Raw genomic sequence first — 27,964 nt, 5'->3', positions numbered from 1 at the left:
CATTTTAGAGCACGAACACAACCGGCCAACACCCCTATTTAAAAAAAAAGTTCTACTGCCTTATTTGCTGCCCTAGGTGACGTTATATTTTGCCACCTTCTGCACTGGTGTTAGGGCCCTATTCTAATTCCCACCTTGCTGTCATAATTCCTTGATTTAAGCCACTCAGCAGTGGTTCATTAAAGAGACCCTTGTCACTCAATTGCAGGTATTCCTGAGACCATTTATTGTCTCTTCTCAGGTGTCCTCTACCAGATTCATGTCCTTCCTGCGTGAATGTTTTCAGCCACAGATTCCGAAAAAAAAGGCGGGCTCTGGGCTCAGAGCAATGCCAAAGAGAGAAGAACCATGTCTCGTGGAGTTCTCCAAATCTCACAAGGTACGGGAAGGGCCAACGAGTAAGTAAAGGCTACTGTAAAAAGAGCATAGCAGCAGAAAATCATGAAAGAAGCACACATAGTTGAAAGCGCATCATACAATGTACTGCATACTTCACGCTGCTTCCTTTTGTGCTCAGTTATCGTGTTCCTCCTCCATAGGGGTAAGCTATAGTCATTAATCTACAGCCGAGGCTCTTAACCTTTTGACTTCTTTGGACCCCCACTAAATCACTGCTGGAACCTGGGGACCCCGCCATCTAAGCAATGTCTACGAGTTGAACTTCAAAAAATTATGCACAAATACAGACATATGTGTACATCAAACAGATAGACAAATGAAGAAATATTGTATTTCATTCACATGCAAAAAATGTGAACATTGGCATTTTAAAGTGAAGGTTTGAACTTTTCCAAATGTAATCTTAATTCTGAAAAACGAAGCAATATTTTAGACTCCAGCATATAACTTTGTCTTTTTTATTCCTAGTGCATGTTCTCTTTTTGTCGGCACTTACCAGTGCTGCTTAAATTGAGACCACAAATTATTACATTACTTTCAGTTTGCTTTAACTGTGCTGCTCCAACTAATCAGGATAGAGATAACAACTGAAATGATTGCTTCCAGTATCAAATTTATTCACATTTGCATGGGTTTTAAAACGTTCAATTTACACGTTTGCTTTTTTTAGGTATATGTACTGTAGGAAATAAGGTTACTGGTTAACCTCGGCTTAACCCTTGGGTAGCTTGGCACAAAAAACTGTCAGTTTTTTTTTCTCGTATAAGACAACAGGTGAGAAGTGTTTTGTGACCTTCCTGTGTTGCTCATCTAGCCTAGGGTCACTGACTCCTGAGTAGTCCTTTATTTAACATGTTTTGGGAGTTCCCCTACCCAACTTGGTCCTCCTCCCATGTTAAATTACATCTTTAATCATTAGAATTATGGATTAGTGTTAGATTTTTTCCCGGAAAGGTCCCCATATTTTCATCCATTTTTTGAACCCATTGATACAATCCAGTTTAGCAAATCGCTGAGCAGTCTTCACCCATTCGGAGCCTGTTGGAGGAACGTTGGAAACCCATTTTAAAAATATTTCTCTGTGTGCAACTAATATTAATATAACAAGCTTTGAAAATGCAACAGGTCTCGCCTTTGGTTAAGTTAAAGCCATTTGCTTTGCTTATGGTATTGTATAGCAAAGCAAATGGCTTTAACTTAATAAAAGGCGAGACCTATTGCATTTTTAATGCTTGTTCATTTTGATGGGAGAGTACCGGCACTCTTCTGAATTCTTACACAATGCTTTGAACTCATATCAATATATCCCCAATACCAACAACGTAGCATGGCCACTTCTTTCTCTATCCACCCCCTTAGTAAATTGACAGCATGGCACCATGCCACATACTCATATAGCAAGATTATTTTGACCCCCCTAGGTCCGAGATTGAACGCTGCACGTATTCGTCATATCTGAAGCAAACAGTGGCATGCTCCATCACCTTTTGCTTCTTACTGTCCACATATGTGCCCTGAAGGCCTAGCGGCTCTACAATCCCACTTAGATTGCAAACCAACGATTGTAAGGTGCCCGGGATTCATTCCCTTGTCCCCTTCTCTGTCATCATTTACACCCCAGTACAGCCAGGTACACCAACCACCTCATCTTTTAGCATTAAACACATCAACTCTGTCCTCTTTTTCTGTATAAATGCCTCAGTGTTTACTGCCCTAACTCTTATTTGGTCAGTGCTCTGACATGTCAGGTGGAAGTCTATCACATAATGGCAACTAGACGTCAACCCCGCCTACCCAAAGAAAGTGTCACAAACAGCGCTGTAGAGACCCCACCCGAAGTTTTTAAGACTCTGCTCTTGTACTTCCATCGCCTCCACAGAGGACAACATGTACTGCAGCTCTACCGAATCAAACATGGCCACACTCACTTGCGTGTCTGCCCCATCTTGCCGGCTGCAACCCAGGAAGAAACTCTGACGTAATTCCGGGTTGTACTGTAGGTTTCCTGAGTTGACATTTGAGTGCTTATTGCGCCGTACCAAAATATACACCAATCGTTGAAAGCTCTCACGTTAGTCAGTCAGTTGTCGCCATTTTAGAATGGGGAGTTTAACCAAGTTTGCTTTGGTCCTGTTGTAGCGGGAGATTACACATTAAGGTGTGTCCATCTTAGAGTGGGTGTTTTAAACGCACTATGGTGATTTTTTGGTATTCCTAAAGATCCTGCTAGATATTCTGTATTTGTACTGTTTCCTTGTCAATGACCACCACATCGAAATAAGAGAAGGTAATTATAAATCTTGCGGTTAACTATAAATAGGGTGGCTATTTCCTTGATCACTTTGCAGGCTACTTTGCACTCGTGGACATACTTTGCATGAGGTTTCCCAAGAAGTGCTTTTTAGGGATAGAGGAAACTGTGAGCATACCTGACAAGTTTTCAGATTGCTAATGTCTAACATTTCCATGCTTTAAGTGTATATAGAGACATTCTACTGCCAAATGTGTGTTCAGTTCAAGAGACAGAAGGAATGTAGCCCGTATAAAGAAACAAGCGCTCGCCAGGCAGCAGTGGAACCCGCGCTTTGCTTATAACATTTTAAAAGTAATGCGCGGGTGCCGCGATTATACTAAAATGAAAGAAATAGATGTTTTTACTATTTCTTTACTTTTGGTATAATCGCGGCACCCGCGCTTTAATCTTAAAATGTTATAAGTAAAGCGCGGATGCCGCGATTATACCAAAAGTAAAGAAATAGAAAGAACATGTAATTCTTTCATTTTGGTATAATCGTGGCACCGCCACGACGTAGACTTTCCTCTTTTTGCCGTCCCACTTGGATGGGCTTGGCCTGACTTCCTTGTGGCGAAAAAGGTTTATAATCTTCTTTATGGGGCCATCTGTTTGGACCCATAAAGAAGATAGCAAACCTTTTACGCCAGCAGTAGGTCAGGGCAACCAGTCCAAGTGGGACAGACAACAAAGAGAAAAGTGTACATCACAGGACACTCTTTCCCAATGGCTGGCCACCGTTTAGCATGAAGGGTGACGCTGGCCAATGGGAAAGAGGGGCGGGGCTTAAAGCTAGTGTAATATCCCAATAACACTAAATCTCGCCAGCGAGACTGCGCATGTGCGCAGTCTTACGCTAGGCTTCGACCTAAAAAACAACAATAACAAGAGTGGGTGCGACAACATTAGTCACCGTGAACAGCCTGGCAAAAGCACGAAGTCCACCTTGTAGTAGCTAAGAGTCGGTAGTCAAAAGGGCAGGAAGCAAGGAATTGCAACAGACAATGTGAACATTAGTCACAGCATAATCCCCAGCAAACCCAGTAGGTATATTAATGTAGACTGCAGAAGCAGACAGAAACCACATCTGTATTTCAACAGGCTTCTTGGACTAACAATGTGTAAAAGGAAGGTAAAAACAGAACCACAGGCGGGAGGGTGAGCGCAACCTCACCATTATCCCCAGGGAGCCACCAGGGAAGAAGACAGTCTGCAGCAGCAAAGAGCAAAGTCAAACATTATAGACACTTCATGACAGAGAGCTTGGAAACGCACCAGGGTAGTGAGGGCTCAGCATCAGGATGATCTGAATTACAGAAAATAAGTCAGGAAGAAACCAATTAGTAGACTGCACTAAGAACAGCCGTATGCCATGTGGTGGTGTGGATAATACACTGGTCTCTAGTGAGGCCACCCAGGGCATTCAAATGCAGCATTACAAGGTCTGATGTGAAATTATCTCTTCCTGGGTCATCTAAGCCTCTGATGAATGGTCACCAGGACTACCTAGTGTATTTTAGCTAAACCCTGCATGATGGAGTTCATGGTTTGCAAACTCTTCTCACTTCTGAAATTTTACATTTCTACCTTCTGAACTCGTTCGAGCATGTGGATTTGAGGGATGTCGAGGATGATGAGACAGACTTATCTCCTACCTGGATAACTCTTGTTACCACATGGATATAGGCACCTGAATCAGCTACAAACATGCAGAGGGAGAAGTTGGCATAAACTTTCTTCAGGTGCTGCTGGGTGGAATACGAGCTGAAACAAAGTGAGAAAACACAGTTGGCATCAGTACCTCACAATACAGACCTCCATCCACAAACAATCCATACTCCACTAATAAGTTAGGTATATGTTCAAGACTAATTTGTTTGTTTATATAGCCAAAAGGGTTTGCGAATGAAATACCTTAATTTGAGCCAAGGCACGGACAATCCAACTTCACAGAAAAGTCATAGTCTGTCTGAAGCTGAAAGCAGTCAAAACAAATTAACATTTGCTAAACACAGGAAACATCCATTGGTGCAGCATGGGTTATTATCAAATCAGGCCATAATGGGAACATCTACTTTCCTAAGCAATAAAGAACTTTCCTTGTGGGAACTTTTCTGGAATTCAAGGATTTCAGCTTCAACCCGCATCTGCAATTCCTTCTCCAGACACTGACCATCAACCCATCTAGTACGATCATGGGTACTCGTAAGCATTTGCTAAGGGGCTACAACGTATGGTCTGTGTTGTGACTGAGTGCCACACTGTGGTGGTAAGAGGTCCTGGGTGGGTCAGGGATTGTGTAAGGAGGACTAGAAATGTTAAACTGTCAAGCATTTATTTGCAGGTTAACTAAAGTTAAGTGGTGCAGGACACCACAGTGGTTACTTCATTTAACCTGCAAATAAATGCTTCCCCGTTTCAAATTTTTTTCAGAATATTAGTGCTCAGCAAGTAAACAAATCATGTTACTGTTCACCAGGGGCGAGCGCATGTAAAGGCCAAGAGGGCTGCAAGTGGCCCCTGGTATGTTCTTTGGGTATCACTGGTCTAAGCAGTATGATAACAGTCCTCCAGTTGCAGACATTGCAACAGCCACTCCCTTAGCTACTACTCTGTTGTCAACAAGGTCCCAGGAAGTTTGATATATTAAAAAAGTAAAATAAAAAAAAAAAACAATATCTGTTTGGTTTCGAGATGTCATTGGGAGGTCTGCCCCACAATAGATGTGCACCACACACACACACACACACACACCCACACACACACACATCAGGGAGGGTCAATAACAATAGGAATACTCACTTGTGACAGAACTTAAAGAGAGCATCAAAGTTAATGCTGCGATCAAAGACGTTCATGGTGGTGTTGGATGGTGTGACTGAAGTCATTCCAGAAGATGTGGAGCCTGGCAAAAAACAAAAGGAGATAAATTAGAAACAGATAGAAATGAGCCCCCCCCCAATTGTCTTGAGACCTTGGGGGTTCTGCTATACAGTAAATCTGGACTATCAAACACTGAACCCGTTTGCTTATACAGAAGACACAGAACACTGGTCAGGTCCTTTGTCAACGGCGGAAGAAATCAGAGGCCTAGAACCAACGAGAAACATTATTTTTTTGACAATAAAGTTTGGCACAAAGCAAATGGCTGACCAAGAAAGGGAACTACCATCGCCACCTAGAAAAGACACTTATGATGAACAAAGGGTCCACAGGCAGTTTTATTCCTCTACCCTCGAGATATTGTTCCTAGTTGCCACAAGAAAGTCAGTCTTAAAATGCAATACTGTATATTAGTAGCAAAGAAGAAAAAAAGGAGAAATAAATAAAAGCTGACTTTTACAGAAGGCACAAGCCACGGATACTGTTAATGCAGACGCCTGCCTGGCAATACAAGGTATATGCAACATACGCAATTTAAAAACACAAGCATCTCAATTAAAACGACAAAGCTCTTCAGGGGACAGAAGCATGCAGGGCATGAAATCCAGCCCCCTCCCAACCAATCAAACCTGTTTGATACTGTGCGTACATCAATCCTCAAGAGAACCAAGGCTCTTCTCCCTCTAAAAAACACAAAAGGTCTCCGCTGCTCCCTGCCACTAACACCAAAATCCTGCTCTGCCCGTTATCAAACGTGTCAGACTTTGGGTGTGGAATGCCTATACCAAAGCCACTCTGCTTCCCTAACATCACCCCCACCCAAAACACAAATGCCATAACAATTCTAGTCAATAGTCATTCCAAACCAGGTACAGAGTCCGCTCAAAAGATGGTCTTGTAGTCACGCCCAACTTCAATAACCCTGCACAGATGGGTTGGTACAGCGCTTCCACCCATGCCTGCAAGAAATAAACAAAGCCTGTCCTCCAACATTCCCTAAAAACAAGCCCTGTGGCTGCCCATGCGCAAAAGGAGTTCATGAACCAGATACATTAGCAGACTTCTCGGTTTCACACACCTGCTGCCAGGCAGTGAGAAATGAGAAACTTCGTAAAGGTCTGCAAGCGTCGACTGAAAAGATCCCCCAGTGGGTGACAGACATCTTGTAGGCAGCCAGGGTCCCACCACACCCACAATACAGCCCACAATCATAGGGACTTGAAACCGTACGCTTCTCAGTCTACAATCTCTCAATTTCTGAGAAGCACACATTTGTTTAATGGCAGAGTTCTCCATATCTATCACACTTTACTTTTAATGTTACAAGTAAAGCGCGGGTGCTGCGATTATACCAAAAGTAAAGAAATAGAAACAAACATATATTTCTTTACATTTGGTATAATCGCGGCACCCACGCTTTACTTACAACATTAAAAGTAAAGCACGGGTGCCGTGATCTCGCCATGTTCTGCCATCCCACTTGGATGGCCTCGGCCTGCTGGTGTAAAAGGTTTATTATCTTCTTTATGGGGCCATCTGTTTGGACCCATAAGGAAGATAACAAACCTTTTACGCCAGCAGTAAGGCGGGGCAGCCAGTCCAAGTCGGACGGACTAAAAAGAGAAAAGTGTACATCAGAGGACGCTCTTTCCCAATGGCTGGCCACCGTTTAGCATGAACGGTGACGCCAGCCAATGGGAAAGAGGGGCAGGGCTTAAAGCCCGCTAGTGAACTCTCCTGATGACACTATATCTCGCCAGCGAGACTGCACATGTGCGCAGTCTTACGCTAGGCTTCAACCTAAAAATCACTCCTGACTGCGCCAACCCAAGTTTTCTTTTGGTGCATTCACCTTCTAAAGTGCCTAAAAGTATCAGCACACAGCTTACCTTATCTTGTTAATTACTTTACCCACTTCTCGCCAGAAATCTTGGAATGCCAGACACTGCCAAAATAGGTGTACATCGTCTTCTTTTTCCAATCCATATTTTGGGCAGCACCTCACCCTCTGCTCTCCAATTTCAACAACTTCTTCGGAGACCAGTGTGCTCTTCGCACTGTGAATAAATGATTTCTTTTCAGAGATGCAGATTTTACAACAGCCCAGAGTGTAGTCATTGATACTTTCCATAGATCTAAGATCTCCAGTGATGGTATGTCCACTCCCCCGACGACAGTAATAGTGGTGATAGGGTAATAGTTCCCCTTAGCCACACAGTCTCAATTTTTAATACCAAATGATGTATCCAATAAATGAATGTAATCTATGATGCCAAATGGGTTTTTAAACTCACTATTCATGCAGGCCTACCCTAAAACTTGGAAGTGCCTCCCTGTCTTCAGGAGTAGGCCCACTCACCATCAAACAGGGTATTTGGAGAGCAAAGGTTGTCCTATGAAGAAGCATGACACCTAGTGGTGTGTGAGGATAAACCGTTAATTTTTTTTGTATGCCTAGCACTCCTATTAAGTAGTGCCACGAGGGACACTGTAACATAACATAACTGAATACAATTTTCGGGTAGCTAGATTTATGTGTATACAGTAGGTTGGAGGCCAGCTCACCCTGGAGAACCTGTAGCCTTTAGTTCCCTCCCCTGGATACTTCTGGGGGCGTGTGTTGATTTGTAATTTGTCCTCCCACACTAAACTATCAGAACTTCCTTGACACTGTTCCTGTGCCCAACTTGTTAGTTGGTAAAATTTGCATTTTTTAATCCTATTGTTCATGAGAAGGGACAGTACTTCCCATGATCACAGGGTACCCCCTTCATTCGACTGACCCCCCTCCTTGTTATCCCGGCCTCTCTCAAAGGCTGTGCCAGTGCATCCAGTAGAGAAACTGGGGTTCCTGATGAGTCCAATTGTGGCTAAATCACTATATTTTGGTATCACTAAAGTCCGCCTAACCTGAATCCATATTTTACATGCTGCTTTCCAAGTCTTCATCCTAATATTCTCCTAAAAACTGTCAGGCCTAACTTAGAGGCAATGTGGAAAGTACTAATGCAGCACTTCAAATAGTAACAAAGTCAAAACATAACACAAGAACAATCCCACAACAATTTAGAAAAATAGAGAAACATTCAATAAATTATTTCAGACTAAAACAACAGAAAGCCAATCAGTAGACCGGATATATGCAATTTTAAAGATTTAGGTGAAAATAGTGCACAGAAACACAAAGAATCAACTGTGGTTATCTGGTCACACCAGACCGGGACAAAGTCACAAGTTCAGGAAGATCACAGTGGAGCAGGGGCCAGATACAATGACCAGGTTAAGCTCGCTGAAAAAACTATCTTAAATACTTGTAGAGCATTGTGAGATGCAGCATCGAGGATGTGCCCTGCAGTGGTAGTCCCGAGAAGCTGTGGGTTGTGATGGGAGGTACTGCTTCAGAGCTGCATCATGCAGTGGCAGTTCTGATGAAGCCATTGATGAGGCTTGCGATGTCAGGTCCTGCGTCATCATAGAGGATGCCTTCAACAAAAGCCTGCAATGCGAAGTCCTGCGTTGGGGATGCATCGCGCAGCAGCAACTATGAAGAAGCTACGGGTTGAGATACAAGGTTCTGCATTGGAGATGCACAGCGCAGCAACAGTTCCAATTTAGAGCTGTGAGGAGATGTGTCGGGCTGAGCCGGTTCTGCCAAGAGACAACAGCTGGACTGGCTGAGCACCTTCAGAACCAGTTTCAAAGGTCCTGGACTGTGGGTGCAACACTTGGGTGGGCATGACTCACGTCAGACAGAGTCCATGTACTGGGTTCCAGATGGTTGGAGCATTGACTGTCACTGAGGCTCTGATCAGGAGAATGTTAACTTGTCCTTGGAGTCACTCTAGTGGTCTTGGGTTCGAGATGCAGTACTTCTAAGACCTCCACAGGTGCAGAGGTGCACTTAAGTGTTGGGTATGAGGGTCCAATATTTAAACTTGGCACCAGCTTTGAAGTAGAAGGTGCTTCTGGAGTTTCCACCCAGAAATTTTTGAAATGTCCTGCCTCCCTGCCCTGTCGCCAGCTTGTCTGGGGCACAAAAGACTGGTGTGAAACCCTTTCTGAGTATGCCAAGGCAGAGCCTTTATGACGTGTAAGTATGGTAGGTGACAGCTACTGCCTCTATCAAGTCAGAGATGGCCCATCCTGCAAACACCAATACTCCCATTTTTCTCACTGTCTCGAAACAATACACAAAGACCAATTACTAGTTACACCTTGTCATGTGACTCAGGATACAGGCTGTGGGCACCAAATGGTTGGGACAAGAAAATGCCAATTTTCTAAAACTGCAAAAAGAACATTTGATGGATGGAATGATGAAACAGTGTCAAACATTCACCCCCAGTACAGAGATATGGAGCTAAATCCATCATTTTCTTGCACACCATGCCATTCCAGTTTAGACTCAGCCATATGCAAATCCGTCCTGACCCTGCTTCCCATAGGATCTGTCCAGCCTGAAATGCCAGGCCAGGTTCTCCGTGGACCGGAAACAAGTTCCTGGGACTGGCTTCAGGATATCAGCCCTCATCAGCCAGGCTAGCTTGACACTAGTGGTATGGTGCACCTGGACCCACATCTGGGCATACCCTTCCCACTTAGGGCCCCAAATGCAAAAAGAACAATTGATGAAAGGCATGTTGAAACAATGTCAAACATTTCCCCCTATAACAAAGATCTAGGCCTAAATCCGTTGGTGGTTTTGCACACCATGCCATTCCAGTTTAGAAATGGTTGGAGCCAACTCCGACCGACATCGTAAAAAGGGCCGACCCCGCTGCATATTGTTAACTGACCAACTTCAGCGGCGGTTCCAACAGCATAATTTGGATTGGACTGCACATGGGGGGTCACAAAGTCCCATTTCTCCATGGGAGCTTATGCAGTGGACAGAAACAACCCACAGCACAAGCTCCCACTGAGAAATGGGACTTTGTGAACATCCCTGCATCGTGTGGCATGCGGCGCCTGCCACACTGTGCAGGGATGTTCAGGGGTGCAACATAGGTGCCCCCCAGGGCCACATGCGAGGGCCAGGAGAGATGTGAGCCCTGCTAGAGCCCCCATTGTCGCTATCTGACATCCTTTCCATGTCAGAAGGGCCAACATGGAAAGGCTGTCGGAAATGGACATCATATTCCCATGGCAGAAACTCCATCTTTAAGGGATTACGAGGCCTTTCCAACCAACCGTCGGGTTCAATTTGCATGTTGGATTGTGTTTGTTGCACTCTACGACTGCTACCTCCAACTGCAGCCTTCATAATGCGTTGCTCGGACTGCAGCAATAGATGGAGTTTGGACCGCAACCATCAAGCCATCGGTTGCAGTCCGAACCACATCCTAATGAGGCCCTCTATCTTCCTGTGCCAACCAAAATGAATGTGTCTGTCTGTAGTGCAACTGGTCCCGATATAAGGCGCTCTGATACTTTAGTGTCAAGTTTGCGCTATATAAACCCCCCCCCCCAATAAAAAAATATAAAAAGGATTAAAGAATGAAACATTTTTTTTTTTTTTTTTGAAACGCATCTTGTTTCCTCTTAAGGAAAACAGGCTGCATTTAAAAAAGTGCTTCATTTAAAAGCAATCAAAGACATAGTGGTCTGCTGACCCCAGCAGGCCACCATCCTTGTGATGGCTAGCATTCCCATCGGGTCTCAAACTTCGACCTACCTCATTAATACTCGGTTGGTGATTTGCGACCCAGTAAGAATCACTAATAACAAATTTTAACCTTTCTTACATTACGAATTTCGCAGTTCCTAATTTGTATACATACATCATCTGGCTCAAGGTTCTATACGCTCTGCAAATAATGCAGTTAGTAAGACACAGGTCTGCACAATTATATTTTCAGTTTGCCTTCTCGGTTGAAATGGTGCATGGTGCGATGTAATCACAGAGACTTCTCTGTAGGATTCAAACCACTGTGAACAGAAACTGCCATGAAAACCGCGCCAGACAAGTCTACAATTAGCTGCATACAAACACTGCCTGCACCACGGGCATTGTGTACGTCAGTGAGAGCTGTCAAGCAAATAGGAGGATGAAACGCTCTTCGAACAGCTGCACAGAAAGAGCAATCATATCCCAGCGGTCAACCTAATAGATGAGATATGTCTCAGAAAAAAATATTCTCATCATCGAGTAAGAATTAATCACTTGTGTCCACTGGGTATCAATTTGGCGTACTTGAAGGTTGAACAGAGGTCAAAAAGACGGTGGTGAAAAAAATTGACATACTTTTTTCGTGAACTGGTGTGTGTTTTTTCAGTCGCCATCCCCAAAGTTCTCAATTAAAGAGAAGTGCACGGCATTTCTGCTTGTCGAAAGTGAGAGGAAAACTTTTTATTAACGCACGCTAGGTTAAAAATAGCCTTCCGTTTTCGCTTATTGTTATACTGGTATGTGTTTTGATTTTTCCTTCAGCCACTGACACTTACTAAGTTTTTTTTAGAATCATTGCTTTTTTAACAACTTATATTTCTTGCAAGCAAAAAAAATGTTATATATTCAGTTCAGAGAGTTCTCGACCAAATTGTTTTTTAGTTTTTTTAGTCATATACAAAAATCTATTCACACAGTAAAGATCGGTAGCTACTTCTATCAGTTAACCCCATCCATTTCCTATATAAAATGAGTTTATTACCATTTCAATCCAATCAGTGCTGAATTTATAAATTATTAAGTGCAGAAGGGCAGGCTTTAATAGGAGCCAGCCAGGTTTGCCTCATCCATCTTCCTTTCACCACCATACACTTCCTACCACTTTATCTCACTAGTTAAGGTTGTTTTCATCCATTTTTCCTCCTGCCATTGTTTCCTAAAGTTATCTTCCACCTTCTTTCCACCTTTTCTGCCTTTCTCTGTCTTTCTTGCTCTGGGGCAAAGTTCGCTCATAAATTAAGCCGCGGAACCAAAAAAAGGAGTGCTGGTCTTCACCACCTGCAACCACTGATCCAATTGAATCTTTGACTTCCATATTTACAATCTGCTTTCTTCCATGGTATAGAGTGCATTATTCCACTGTTCTTCCAAGTGCATTTCACACCCCATTTCGATCGCAGCACCTGTATTATTTTTTGTCCCAATCTTTTTTTTTTCTTTTTAAATATTTATCATTTTCTAACATGTACACCGTCTGGTTTTAATAATTCACTGCAATTGCATATCAATCTCTATTAATATATCTGCATAATGACCTCATGCAAATCACAATCAAGAAATGAAAACAGGTAGGTATGGAATATATATACATTTCTGATTACATTATCCCTATTTCTCTCTCATCTAGCCATGCCTCAAACAACCATGTCTACGACCACAGTGTGTTACCGGAGGTCTATTCAATGCTCTACTTTACCACTCTATTCAGCCCTTCCCGGTCGGGACTATCCCTGTTGGTCGAGGTGTGGGAGAGAGTGAATCTAAGCTCAGTAGATATTCTTTTAGCAGCCCCCATTTGTCTTTTGGCCAGGAGGTAGGTGGCAGCAATGTAGCATAGAGGTCACAATTTGTGTTACAAAAAGTAACACTAGATAGCCAGGCATTAATCGTAGGGGGGAGTCTGCTGCCCCACTTAAGAGCAATCTCATGTTTAGCCAGTAATAGTGTCTGCGCGATAAATTTATGAAGATTCTTTGGCATGTTGTATACATAGCCCAGCAGGGTGACCTCAGGCATGGGGTCTATCTCCAAATGCGTCATCTGGGAAATTAACCTGAAGATAGCCCTCCAAAAGTTCCCAATCTTAGGACAATTCCACATCAAGTAGGAAAAGTCAGCATGCAGGCTGCCACATTTTAGGCAACTGCGAGTGCGTTTGGGATTGATGGCGTGGAGATTCGCAGGCATCATATAAGCCCTCCATAAATATTTAAAGTGTATCAATTTATGCCTGCAATTGAGGGAAACCTCTCTAGTCTGGGTGCAGCAGAAGGCCCACTGGTCGTCCAAAATGGGGTGTCCAAAATCGAGCTCCTATGCCTCCCGAACCTTTGCGTCGCACCATGGAACAAGGGCCACAGTGGCCGTATACAGTTTTGAGATTAATTGGTCCCCACTAACGCTGGATATTAAAAGCGTCAGAGGGATGGATTCAGGTTCAAGTGGATATTCCATTACTTTGGTGCAGAGCGCTCTACGGACTCTACTAAACACAAATTGGTCCATGAAGGACAACCCACTAAACTCCCCCCCACCCCCACCCCCCCAGTGCTGGAGAATACATATCCGTCCAGGAACAAGTCTCCGAACTTAGTCATATAGTGTGGTCTCAATATACACAGGACTCATTTCTCCTCTGTGATGGGGAGCAATGGATTGTTCGCAATGGGAATTTCCGAGGAGTAGAGGGTAATGCCCCCAGTAACTTGCAAAAGTTTATGCCATGCCCAACTCATTGTTGATACTGTCTGTAGGTCACGGGGGTCTCGTGGGAATCCCTGAAGTAAGATGGCAGGTAGGGGGGTCGGGTGCATGAGATGAGCTTCCAGCCTATTGTAGGGAATACGAGCATCTGGGTGATACCATGAGTGAGAAAGCTGCCTTGTGCAACTAGGTAATAAAGTCTAAAATCAGGTGCGCCCAACCCTCCTCTCTCGTATGGTAGGGTCATGGTATCCCAGCATATTCTCGGTCTCTTGCTGCCCTATGCAAGCCTGATGAGGTGCGATTTGAGGGTGTAAAAAAGCTATCTGAAAGCGGGATGGGGATATTATGAAAGAAATCTAAGAATTTTGGGAGCACAATCATCTTCATTAACACGATTCTGCCTGTCAGTGAAAGCAGGAGTCTCAACCAACAATTGATCTGCATTTCTAGGTTATGTACAGCAGGCCCATAATTCCGTCAGACAATCTTCTCTGTGTCCCGGTGAATCTGGATTCCTAAATACCTGACTGAGTCTTCATATCATGTCAACGGAAATTCACACTCCCATCTTGCAGTGCCAGTCGTATGAGGGAGGATTTTGGACTTGCCCCAATTTATACCCGGTCCCGAGTAGCTCCTGAACCAGATTATCTCTCTGATGAGTGGATCCAAATTTACCTGGGGGCAGCAAACATATACTACTGGAAGTGCCTAACCAGAGGGTCAAGGGCCAATATGAAAAGCAGCGGGGATAGTGGATTGCCTAGCTTCACATGTGAGAGAGAACAAGGGGGACAATGTGCTATTTAAATGAAGTTTTGCGGTGGGGGGCCGCGTAAAGCAGAGCAGTGAGCTAGAGAGAACCCTTTGGGATACCCAGTTTTCCCATCACTGCTAATATAAAATGCCATCTCCAAGGATTTGCTTGCCATTTCCATGTCCAACAAGAACGCCGCTGAAGACACCTCCGGCGTAATCCTGTGCAACAAAGCAAACAATGTACACAGATTCAGTGCCGTAGATCTATGGGGAATAAATCCCGATTGGGCTAGGGATATGATACGAACCAGGCTTCAGAAGCTGTGCTAGCATGCGCCCCAGTCTGTCGCCTTAACCATATTGCCTGGCAGTGGCGTACTTCCCAAGAAAGTTAGTTTCACTTTTGGCTGCCTCCGTGAACTCGGTCAGCAACGACAAACAGCAGCCCATCACGGAAGGGTCATGGTGCTTGATCTGCTCAGCATCAAGCGCATTCAGTTGTTGCTTTATGCGAGAAATAGTGCCTCTCAGTGCCTTCAATATCCCGGAGTGTTTGACAATGCATCCCCTCCTATGTAGACCTTAAAGGCTTCACACAAAGTCGCCTATGTGCTGACCAAGCCCTTATTGAGCTCAAAATATGTCACTTTAGCTTTGCGGACCCTGCCGAGAACACTGCATTATTTAAAGCTTACCCTGGAAACTTCCATTGTCTCTCACTACCTTCTGGTCTGGGGACCCGCATTTGCAAAGCAACCGGGGAGTGGTCCAAGTATGTTCTAGGCAGATGGAGAGTCGACGTGGACCAGGGGGCCATAGTATGCGAAACCAGCCAGAGATCCAGTTGTGTCCAGGTATTGTGTGGTGCAGAGTAATGCGTGCATTCTAGATCATTCGGGCTGCGCATATGCCATATATCTACCAAGCCCAACGAGTCGCAAAGATCCCTCAGCGTACAGCGAGCCCAGGGTTTGGTGTCAAGGGAGTCTGCTGTGCTGTCCTTCTCTGGAATAAGGAGGAGGTTGAAGTCTCTGCACAAGCAGATATAATCTGCACCTAATGGGAGGAGCTGTGCATGTATGCTATAGAAAAATTCAGGATCATCCACATTGGGTGCATATATGCACAATAGAGCAATGCAGTATCCCATTAATCTCCCAGTTACTAGGGTATAGTGACCTTCGCTATCACTGTGTACTTTGTATAGTTAAACGGGGAAATGCTTATGTATTAATATAGCAGTGCTGCTAGAATATGTACTATGGTTCACAATGTAACAGTGCACTCCCCAGCTGGAGGCAAAACTGGTAGGAGAGGTAGGGAACAGATGGGTTTCTTACAGAAACACAATGTCAGCTTAATGACCCTGTAAATAATTTAAGACTTGTTTTCCCTTCTGGTGTTATTCAAGCCCCTAACATACAAGTGATCCAATAACATCTGAGATAGTGTACAGCCTACCCACCATCATCCCATGTAACATGACCTGCAGACTGCAAGCATAGAACTGTATCAGCACACGACAAGTAGCAGAAAACCAACTGTGTCAGAACAATCAAATTCAAACCGCAAAAATGGTCCCCTCCCATCCCTGCAATCCCCTTTGCTAGGAAATCCCTTATTGTTAACGCTGTAAACTGCATCAAGTGAACTACATGATAGGACAAAATACTACAAGTTACGATACATCATCATCTCAGTAACAATCAAATGTGTTATTCACTGGGGGTGTGGCAACGCCACGCCAGAACCCGAAAGTTGCAAAATCCATCAAGGTGACTCTTGCACCTCTGAATGTTGTAATCATTGTGCCTCATCCTCGTTATACCAACATAAATGGCCCAACACTCACTACTCCTTGGAAAAAAGTTCCACACTGGCCGCAGATCCACTGTGCGGCGGAGAGCCCCATGATTTATTGTTGAGCCTGTGTCTGTCGCTCCTCTTGTAGTCTTTGCATAAATCCAGTACCGCCTGAGTGCCAAAAATGCGAAACCGACCTTCTATATCCACACAAAGTCTTGCTGGATAGATCATGCCATATCTTTGCCCCAAATTCCGAAATTTAGCTTTGACCCCAAAATATTTCCACCTAGCGTCCTGCACTATAGCCGTGAAATCAGGAAATAGAGACAGCATGGAGCCCTGCCAGGATAACGTTCTCTAGCCAGCCTCAAAGCAGTGTCTCTATCCCTATAATCTACTAGGCGGGCTACGATGGGTCTCAGTGGATAGCCTGGATTAGGTCTTGGACCCAAGGAGCGGCCAGCGCGTTCTACCAGAAAGGTAGTAGTGAAGGCCTCTTTGCCAAAAAGGTCAGAGAGCAGGGTCTCAACAAACAAGTCCATGCGGCTTGTGTTGGTTGACTCCGGAACCCCAAGAATGTGTATGTTGTTTGGTCTACTGCGTGCCTCGAAATTCTCGTTTTTAATGGCAATTTCTTTCAGGATCTGCTCAATTTTGTCTAGGGGTCACCTTTTTGTCCCAATCTTAATTGCAAAAAAGGAAAGTATCATAGGCTGATTAGGGCATTCAAAATACAACTGGTTAAGAGGAAGAGTAGCTCAAAAACAAATCCTGAGAATTGGAAGTTTAGATGGGGATGTGTGATCTAGCAGCTCATCGAGAGTCCCAAAATTAACACAGTTTGATGCATTTTGATTTTTTAATAATATCTCCGGCAACATGATGGTAAAATACAGCAAGACTGCTTGAAGATTTAAACAGCACACATTTCAAGTCTTTCAGGGCTTTGTCACTCCAGAAGAAAGGCACAACCAGGCAGAAAGTGTGATAAGTCTACTAACATTAAAAAATGTGGGGGGCTATAGCCAAGATGGTGGCAGGAGTGGTTGCATAGGAGCAATCTCCGTCCTGTGCTGCATTCATCTTCGCTTTTATGGGGCCTTGAATTCCACCAGCCTGCCGCAAATGGTGCCCTGAACAGTTCCCCCTCGTGGTTGCCCTGCCAGGATTAGGTGCCAAGTTCTCTAGACAGCCTCAAAGCAGTGTCTCTATCCCTGAATTATAGTAGGCGGGCTATGATTGGTCTCGGCGGACAGCCTGGATTAGGTCTTGGACCCAAGAAGTGGTGAGCGTGTTCTACCAGAAAGGTAGTAGTGAAGGCCACTTTGCAAAAAAGGTCAGAGAGCAGGATCTCGACAAACAAGTCCATGTGGCCGGTGTTAGTGGACTCCGGAACTCCAAGAATTTGTATTTTGTTTGGCCTACTGTGCGCCTCTAAATCCTCATTTTTAATGGCAATTTCTTTCAGCATACACTCCATTTTGTCTAGGCGTTTAGTGGACTAGGCTGCCCCATCCACCAAGTAAGACACCCTGCCCTCATCATTGTCTAGGCACTTGTCATGGACATCTAGTTTGGCTCCCATGGTGTCCAATATTTTTTCTTTTGTGTCAAAGCGGATGTTTAGCGCCCTGGAGCCAGCTCGCAGTTCCTGCAAAAGCTCACCAGATCCAGCAGGAGTGGTACTAGGGCCTGCCTTTTCTACTCCACCTTCCGCCGTGCCACTGTCAGGAATCTTGGGCAGCACCGCGGGCTTAGGGAATTGTACAAGCCTTTGTTTTGGGTTTTTCCGACCCATACCTTAGGTGCCGGCTTTAATGACTGTAAGGTCACCACTCGTATGTGTGCACACCACAGTAAAGCAGAAGAAGCAATGTTCACTTGACCTCTGAATGGTCATGGATGCTGTTTTTGCCCCATGTCAGACTGGCCTTGAGTCACTGGAAAGCGCTAGGGGGACGCACCTTCGTCACCCCGTCACACCGTGCAGCACGCTGCTGAAGGCACTGTATTTGTGGGAGCACTAAACACTGGAACTCTGCCGCTCGCAGGGCAATGTCGACCAGTGAGTGTGTAGTGTATTCATGAGGCCTCGCCGCCTCGGGGATCAGGGAGTCTAGCCCTCATCGGAGGCCGCCAGCTCTAGTGTTGCAGCTGCGCCGTGACCACCATTGGCGCGGCCGTGCAAGGGCAGGCCCCGATGGCCCCCACTTGAGTCGACCTGCTCAGCCAGATGGCTGGCTCCCAGGCTCACCCTTGGCCTCTGTCACAACGGGGCCTCTGGGGGATAAGCAGACTGTGGAAGCAGCGACGAAGTGCAGAGAACGAATTGCGCTGAGGGGGGCACAGATCTCGGGAAACACTCACCTCAGGGTTTACATAGTTCCTCCCCCTCTTGTTGTTGGTGGGGCGGTCGCAGCCATGGCAGGGAAGGTCTTCAAGGCTGCTGTTGGGGTTGGCCCTTTTGGCAGGTTCACCCCGAAACTTTTTGCGTTCTCCTAGCCTTTTTCTGTAACCTGGTGTTGGTGATTTTAGGCCTCTGAGCACTTTAGCACTGTGGTCCAGTGTAAAGTGCGTGCGCTCTCTGTGTATGTATGGTGAGATGGGCCTGCCCTCCCATAGGAATGCATGGGGGATATGTGTGTCCCTGGTTGTTCCTGGTATGGGAGGAGTGCAGGGACGAGTTTAGTATGTATGAACTCGTGAGGATAAATGCTGCGCAATGAAGTGCGCAGATTTATGGTGACCGTTGGAGAAATGCCACTTTTAGAAGATGGCATTTCTGTGTACTGTGAGTTTGTCTGCCTGATGTGAATTGCATGTCTGGCTTGTGATTGACAGGTGCTGGGTGATGTGGGTGGCTCCAGTTGCCAGGATGGGTCTGCCCAGTGGTGAATAGGGAGATCTGCATGTAGATGGGAGGGAGGAGTTGCACCTGGGACCTGAATAGGACTGTGCCTTCCCTCCACAATGCCAGCTCCACCCCTGTGGTGCGTCTGACCCCCCACCTGACAAAGGAGAGAGGAGCTGAGCACAACAAAGTGCTCCAAAGCTCCCCTATACCAGTTCTGACTGGTATCCCCCAGCCCTGTGCTGTGACATAAAGGGTTTTTCTAATATAAATATAGAGCTGTGTCCCCATAAAATTGGTCAGTTCTTGGTTGCTGTTCCTGCTGGGGGCCAGCAGCTGCTGGGGCCCAGGGGGGCTGCCATGAGGGCTTACCTCCCTGGGTACAGCCTTGCCCCAGGATGCCTCAATGACTCTTTAGTGACCCTTTGCATTCTCTCTGGATTCCTCAGGAACTTTGTGCACCTAGCACCCTGTAAGCGCTTTTTATTTTACTTCACCAGGGAGAGAAGTGCTGGATCGTCGCAGCACTGGGCTGCACATTGCCTCCGAGGGAATCCCCAGCCTAGGGATTCCCACACATTTGCCTTGTCGAGCGGGAGCCCACCCCGTTTATTTCAATGAATTTAATCGGGTGCCCACCCTGCTTATCTTAGCTTATTGACAGGTGCCCACCCGATGTCTATTTGGAATTAGGAGGGAGCTTACCCCTCTTGTGTCGCAACGAGGAAAGAAACTGACCCAACCGCGATCCGCTGCCCACCTGGTTGTGAGCGGGGCCTGCGGAATGGAAGCAGAAAGAAAATGTGGCCGGAAGGAGGGCTGCTTGTCTAAAGGAAGACGGGAGCCTACCCCACCTCCACGAGCCCTTAGAGGAAGTCCTGGGTCCCATGAGGGGACCCGGGTGAAGCCAGGAGGACAGAAGGGCTGAGGCAGGGTGGCGGGGCTCCCGTGGCCGAGGGAGAGCCCCACGTGCTGCCCGGGTAAGGAGTGGCAGCGGCCGAGGCCACCGATGGCAGTGCAGGGCTCCCTTGAGGAGAGGGAAGCCCCACAAATGCTGCAGACTGCTACCGGAGTCTCTCTAAAGAGGGAGAAGCTCAGAGTCCCGCCTGCGAGCAGAGGAGGCCTGACCGGAGTCTCGAGGGCTCCCCGGGAGAAGTCTCTCCAGCAGGAAGCAGAGACCAGAGCGCAACCGGCAGATGAGAAGTCCTCAAGCAGCCCGGTGAGTGGGGCTGAGTCTTACAGTACTTAGGGGCATTATTGGCTTAATGAGCCCCGTGTGATTCCAACGTCTGGTATGTTGTGTTTACAGAACCTTGGTGGCTTCAACGATGGGCACATTGTTGGTTTAGAGCCCACATGGGGGTCTAGAGGGCCCAGAAGGGCCCGTACTTTCCACCAGTTTGGCCATATTCCCAGTTGCCCCGCTGTCAGAGGGCAGCTGCCCCAAAGGGGTGATTTTACTTAAAGAGGCACAGTCGTTGCCAGTGTCCCCCTCGATATTTACATTCACAGTTGCCGCAATTCCGGCCCATTTGTTCAAAGGGCACCAGGAATGTCCAGACCGCATTTAAATATTTACAGCTGCCCAGCAAGTAGTGGGCAGCTGTGTCGTTTAGGCCATTCTTTATTTGGGGACATACCTTTTGAGTTAGGAGTGAGATGCACTCCTTTGCCCCTGACTTTCCCAGCTGACCAGCAAGAAGTGGGCAGCTGCTACGTTTAGGCTTGCACAGATTGCACGCCCTTGACTTTCGCTGCTATGGCAGCGCGTCCTGACTCTTGGGACATAGGGCATTTGAGCCGCTGTTTGAGATGGCCAGTTGGCCAGGGGTGCTGTTGGGATTGTAGGGCACCAGGCCCTAATGAGATGTCGTGATAGGAAATGTCATTTACGTAGTATGTTTTACGCACCCTGTGTTATACCTCTAGGGGTTAGATGTAGGTAAATAGGATTTACCGATTCTAAAATACCGAATTTTACCGATTCGGAATTTTAGAATTGGTAAATCCTATGTAGCTAATAATTCCGTAAAAATTACCGAATCATTAAGATTCGGTATTTACCGAATAGGTATTTACCGATTCGGTAATTGCCATTCATTCCTATGGGCCTGGAGGCCCATAGGAATGAATGTCAATTTCCGAATCGGTAAATACCGATTCGGTAAAATAGGGAAAGTGTCAAGGGTGGCAGGGTGTCACTTTGACACCCTGTTGCACTCCTGAATAGTGCTTGTGTGCACATGTGGCACACATACATGGCCTAAGGGCATGTATGTCTGTCACATGGCACAAGTGTAACTGCACAGATTTGCATTTACAGAGGTACTTGTTATTTACATGGGTGGGCGTAGTTCGCGAAGTAGCGCTACGCGAAGCTACGCGAAGTGCACTTTGCACTACGCGAACTTAACGTAGCACTACGCGTGCTGCGTAGTAGCATGTTCGCACTGTGCAAGATGCGTTTTCAATGATTGCACAGTGCGGACAAGCATCCGGCACTGTGCAATCATTGAAAACGGCATCAGTGCGAGCTGTAGTTTTCTGCTGCTCGAGTAGATTATTACTCGAGCGGCAGCTTTCTCAACGCAAACTGGTAGTTTCTCATTGAGAGCAGTTGCGAGCATGCACAACCACTCACAATGAGAAACCTGACCTCCCCACATTGAGAATCTTGCCGGGATGTCATTTTGCTTGCTCGCGGTCGCGAACATGACGTTGAGGACCGCCAACAAGCAAAAAAATTCCGCTGCACTACGCTACGCTGCAGTACGCGTGTTGGCACTGTGCTACGTGCAGCTCGCAGAGTGCGAAGTTGTGCAAACTTCGCAAACTCCGCAAGCGTAGCGTAGTGCTTCGCCCAGGGTTAGTTATTTACCACCAACTAATAGTTGGTGGTAAATAACGAATACTTAAAGCACAGAAGCACTCTTCAAAGTGCTTCCTACATGTCATTTACCGATTCGGTAAATACCGAATCAGTAAATGATGATTCGGTAAATACCGAATCGGTAAATACCGATTCGTTATTTACCGAATCCTCCCTCACATCCCAAATGCCCAATACCAGTCGGTTACGGCCGAAATTCTGTAATTCCGACCGTTACCGACCGGTATTGGGCCACCTACATCTGGCCCTAAGTGTGGTCCTTTATGATTATGAGGTTGTTTTGCATATCATGGTTTATGCTAGTGAGATTATGTTTCTCTGTGTGATTTATGCCCCTAATGTGAGTTATGCTTAGGAGGCTAGGGTCTAATGTGTTTAGACTTATGAGAGGATTGCATAATGTGTTTATGCTGATGAGGTTGGTGCAGAAGGTAATTCGCGCCCGAGGTGATACTGTGCATAATGTAGTTTATGTTACAGGCTGAGGCTAAGTATAGTGATTACCAGTGGTTACTGGTTGTACATATATGATCTGTTTTACATTTACTACGTTCACTTTGTGATGGTTCTGACAGTGGTCCATGTGGCCCTGTCATGTGTGTATAATGCCTTGTAAATATTGCCCAGTGTCAGTTGGCACAGTGTATATTGTGTGATTACTATTCTAATGTGTTTTGAGAATACAAAGGCTATTTTGATATAACCTTTTGTGTCCAGTTCCTTTTGTAGTGTGCCTGAGATGTTGTTGCTGTGTGCTTGCGCAAATGCTTTACACATGGCCTCTGGGATAAGCCTGACTGCTCGTGCCAAGCCACCAAGGGGGTGAGCAGGGGTTATCTTTGGTGTGTAACTCCCTTGCCCTGACTAGAGTGGTGGTCTCTGCCTGGCTTTGGCGCAAGCCTTAGCCAATCAGAGATCCCTATTCTAACAGCTGCAAATTCAGCTCAGGCCACCCTGGCGTAATGGCGGCGGAGTGCGACATTGTCCTCAGCGATCAATCTTTGCCAATTCTGGTGTTAGAGGGCTGTTGGGCCGCTCTGAAAGTCATCTCCGGCTTAGCGCATGGCAGGAGGATGTGGGGCCGTAACTTTGAGTTAGTGGGTAAGCTGATGAGGTAGGATTTCAAGACTGCCTGGCGGACCTTCAGTGCCGCAAGGCTATTGTGGTCAGCTGCCTGGCCATGCCCCCTTTTTGTTCCAATCTTAATTGCAGAAAAGGAAAATATCATAGGCTGTTTAGGGCTTTCCAAGTAAAACTGGGTAAAAGGAAGAGTAGTTCAAAAACGAATCCTGAGAATTGGAAGTTTAGATGGAGACGTGTGATCTAGCAGCTCATCGAGAGTCCCAAACTTAACACAGTTTGATGTATTTAGATTTTTTAATTATAACTCCGGCAACATGATGGTAAAACACAACACAACTCGTTGAAGAATTAGACAACACACTTTTCAAGTCTTTCAGGGCGTTTTCACTCCAGAAGAATGGAACAATCAGACAGAAAGTGTGAATGTGTCTACTACATTAACCCCTCCGACGCTCATGACGAGCTCAGCTAGAATGCTGAGGTGCAGGGCTAATTCCCCTGCTGTGCTGGGCGTTCTAAGGAATGGGCGTGGTCAGGACGAGCTCAGCTCGTCATGAGCACACGAGAAACGTGGCTCATGACGAGCTGAGCTTGTCATGAGCACCGGGGCGCTGTGCGCGCCCACCCTCCCCCCAGCACAGCAGGGGAATTGGCCCCGCAACCAAGGGGTTAAAAAATGTGGGGGCTGCAGCCAAGATGGTGGCGGGAGCAGTTGCATAGAAGTGATCGGGGTTCAGTGCTGCATTCATCTTGGCCTTTATGAGGGCTTGAATCCCACCACCCTGCCGCAAATGTTGCCCTGAACAGTTCCCCCCTCCTGGTTGCCCTGGGGAGGCTTAGACTGATGGCCCACACTCTCTGCAGTGTTGAAGCAGATGAGGTGATGATGGGCCTCGATGACAGGGGTGGTGAGCCGCCCTGTTCTTGGAAGGCTACCAGAGGCCCCACATTGCACAGTGGAGTGCCTTGAAGAGTTGGTGTGGCCCGGGATAGAGGGTCGCAAGCAAGGAGCTCATTGCTGCTTTTCGCAATGACTGTCACAGTGCTGCCTGCAGTTCCTCTGCCGCCTTGGTCTCACTGCATGTGCCCCCTGCATGGAAGCAGGGGTTCCATTGAGGCCTGGGGAGGACTGACCAGATGCAGCTGGCATCCGAGCCCTATTGATGGAGGAAGCCCATGAATTGCAGTGGTGAAGCGGCTCCTCCACCTCCTTTGCCCTGCAGGCCAGGTGGCCTGTTCCTTCCAAGCCACTTCTCCTCATGACAGACTCGGACTTCGAGGTCACTGAATCCCTAACGCCTTTGTTGTTGCACACGCCCGCCACTAGGGGCTCCCTACAGATACCTTTGACTTTGAAATAGGGAGTGTGGAGCGGACATACTGTATGACACCCCCACCAGTATATTGGACAGCTCCCGGTTGGGGTGTTTTTGTTGGTGCATGGCAGCGAGCCTCTTGTTCAGGGAAGTGACATGCGCTCCTGTGTCAATAGAAGGCAACTGTGGGCTGCAGCAATGAGTTGTGCTTTTCCCCTCTCCCGTGCAGATGTTACTGCTGGATACCCAGTTGGGGGTAATGACTGCCATCGGGGCAATCCTGCCTGAGGGTGATTTTTGGAGGGTCCCACATTTAATGGCCTCCTTATGTGTAGAGGCCTTCTGTTACTGGGTGAGAAAACTGGTGAAGTGACCATCTGGCTCTCGGGCAGGGCCAGTCCTACAATTTATGGGGCCCTGGACAAAATGAAAGATACAAGGCCCCCTCTAATTTGCAGCTAATGTGTCATCATCACTGGAACTCACCTCATAGGAAGTGACATCGTAGAGCAATTAATCTTCTTTGAAGTGGCTTGCAAAACACAGCTTCTTGGGAATAAAGATCAGTAAAATGGATAAGAACACAACAAATGGCTTGGATCAGAGTTCTTTACTGCAGAACACCTTATAGTAGTTATGTGTTTAAAATAGACTCATCAGGCACAAAAATGTGATGATGAAGGGAGAAATGGAAAAATATTTATCTTGGCTGGTACAGGATGGAGGAGTCAAGAAGCGTGTAATTGGGTGTTGTAGGGATGGAGCAGGCAGACATTGTGTGGTGTAGGGAGGCAGCAGGATGAGACTGTCAGATGGAGCAGGCACAGACTTGGTGGCGTAAGGGCAGAATTAAGGTTACTAAGGGGAGCAGATAGAAATGCATAGGAATGTACAAGGCGGATAGTCTTGGCTTTTCTTAACACTAGAGCAGCAGGGCTGCAAGGGAAAAAACACCTACCAGAGAATGCCTGCATCACCCTCCATGGCCTTGTAGCCATCAAACTGTGCTGTGAAGCCCAAGAGAAGGACCTCATCTCCCAGACCCTTACACCCATGATATTGCACTCTAAGGCCCAGAGGAGGGGACCATCCCTGCCAAATAGCACTCATCACAGGATAGATGAATGCATGTGCCGCAGCTTTAGGTGTAGTTGCTGCCAAGCTGCTTGGTGAAGTGCTTCTATTCCGGGGGTGATATTGTGAGAAGCTGGACTTCTGCTGAGAGAGTCAGCTGGACTTCGTAGCGGGAGAGACGCGCTTTTGCCAGCGCTAGGACTCCAACTCCCAGGAGCAACCTTGTCATCCACACCTGCAGCAGGGACTTAAGCACCGCCCCCCTGCTCATGCCTATAATACACCTCGCCGCACCCGCTTCACGGGTGCTGCAGCGTTAGGTGTAGTTGCTGCCAAGCTAGTTGGTGAAGTGCTTCTATTCCGGGGGTGATATTGTGAGAACATTGCTAATGACAATGTATATTACATTTAGATGTTGCATGATAGTGCATTAACAGTGTTTGTCTCTCACACCCACAGGGGAACTTGTGGAAACTACCCCCAACCAGGGGGGAGATGGATCCCAGTCCCAGGCTCAGCACGGCACTGACCCCACCGTCAGCGAGGCCTCTCAACACACTGTGGATGACCCCAACCAACCAGACCCATCTGGATCCCAAACCCCTGCAGCAGCTGGAACAGATACATCTGTGCCAACCACCACAACCATTCCCGCCACATCCCAGCAGACAGCTTGGAGCCCTGCCCATAATCCACAACAAAGCCAGTCTGACAATGAGGGACATGGTTCGCCGGGCACCCATGAGGTGGCAGACGACACCTCCACTGCCAGCACTCATGGGTCCCGTCGACATGATGTGCCCACAAACGCAGGTCCAGCTCGTGTGGGCAGGGGTGGTGGGAGTGGCACAAGGTGGAGGCGAGAACCTGACCAGCCAGCTGCAGGGCCCGGTATGGCAGAACTCAAAGACATCATGGATGTATACCGGCGGGACACCAGGGAGTTCAGCCTGGTAGTGGAGGCCCTCAACAAAATGACCAACCAGCATGCCCAGCTACATGCCAGTCAAGAACGACACAAGGGACGGATGGAGGCAAGACTGGATGAGCTCATGACGGTGCATAGGGAAATTAACCAATCACTCGGTCTGATCGCTGTCAACATGCAGCACCCTCCCTGTGTCACAAGGCCAGAAACAACTAAGCAAAGACCAATAACAGGCACAGGGAGGGAGGAGGAGGAGGAATTGTCAGATGGAGAATCCCATGCATCGTCAAGGCCTGCACGTGAGGGTCCCCCAAGGAAGGTGGGTCATCCACGGTCCAGACGTTGAGAGGCATAGGGCCATGCACAACTCCCAGGTCGCCTGGTCTGGCATCTGGCCTTCGTGGGCAACAGAATCACCCTATTGACTTTCAGACTCTCCCACATGGACTTGCTGGTCGCAGTGTGCCCAATGAAGCCAAGCACTGTGGCCTGGACTCTGTTGACTCATACTGTAAGGCATCACATCTCCCGCTGTGAACTTTGGATTCCCCCCTTGTTGTACAGCACCTACTCACGTTACACGCACAAGAGTCCAAAATAAATCTAACTAGCACAAAATGCATTGATGTATTTGTATGTACCCAGATTCTAATACATTTGTGAGGTGAAATGTCTTCAAATGCCACAGTCTCCTGCAAACTCTAGCCATCCACACACTGGGATCTTAGTCCGGCTGTGGACACACATAGGTCACAAGATAGCCAAAACTACATACATGGATGGCAATACTCACCCGTGATGGTTACTAACTGTAGAAGATGGTGTTTGCTTGAAATACTGCAATGACAGACAGTCATAGAAGAGAGTGTGAGGTGTCAAGAGCATGGCTAATATGTAGGTGCCCACGGAGGGAGCACCAGGATCTGTGTAATGAGTAGGCTGTACGGATTTCGGTTTAAACCGACTCTGCTCGAAAATACACTACCGAATGAAAATCAGCTGACACTGTTTAAACCGAGTGTCACTGATTTTCATTGCTGTTGCACCACTTGGCCACTTGATGGAGCTACAGCATTGCAGACTAAACTGCAATTTAGGGCCGAGAATGAAAGCAACTCAGAACGTGCGTCACCCCCATTAAATTGGGGGAGACATACCTCTCGTTTCACTGGCGTAACACGGGCCCCGCAGTGCGGGGGGGCCCTGAGCTGCAGGGGGACCCCTCGAGGGTGCAGCTCGGCAGAGAGCCGAGCAAGTTCTTGTGGATAATCTCTAAAAGTAACAAGGTAGGTTTGTAGATAATGTAAA

The 27,964-nt window shown here is 46.8% G+C and overlaps 1 protein-coding gene across 1 annotated transcript; it reads left to right on the top strand.

Moving 5' to 3' along the window:
- The first annotated feature begins 277 nt into the window (after positions 1–277).
- LOC144791055 (uncharacterized) lies at positions 278–27,182 on the top strand. The gene is made up of 2 exons (XM_078665690.1): positions 278–379; positions 26,188–27,182. Exons 1-2 carry the CDS (start codon positions 349–351, stop codon positions 27,000–27,002), a joined length of 846 nt encoding a protein of 281 aa, XP_078521816.1. The 5' UTR covers positions 278–348; the 3' UTR covers positions 27,003–27,182.
- Positions 27,183–27,964: the final 782 nt, after the last annotated feature.

Source organism: Lissotriton helveticus, chromosome 11 (genome assembly GCF_964261635.1).
Source record: "Lissotriton helveticus chromosome 11, aLisHel1.1, whole genome shotgun sequence".
Classification (NCBI taxonomy): Eukaryota; Metazoa; Chordata; class Amphibia; order Caudata; family Salamandridae; genus Lissotriton; species Lissotriton helveticus.
The sequence above is the reverse complement of the archived record's forward strand: the minus strand, read 5'-3'. Positions and strand labels throughout refer to the sequence as shown.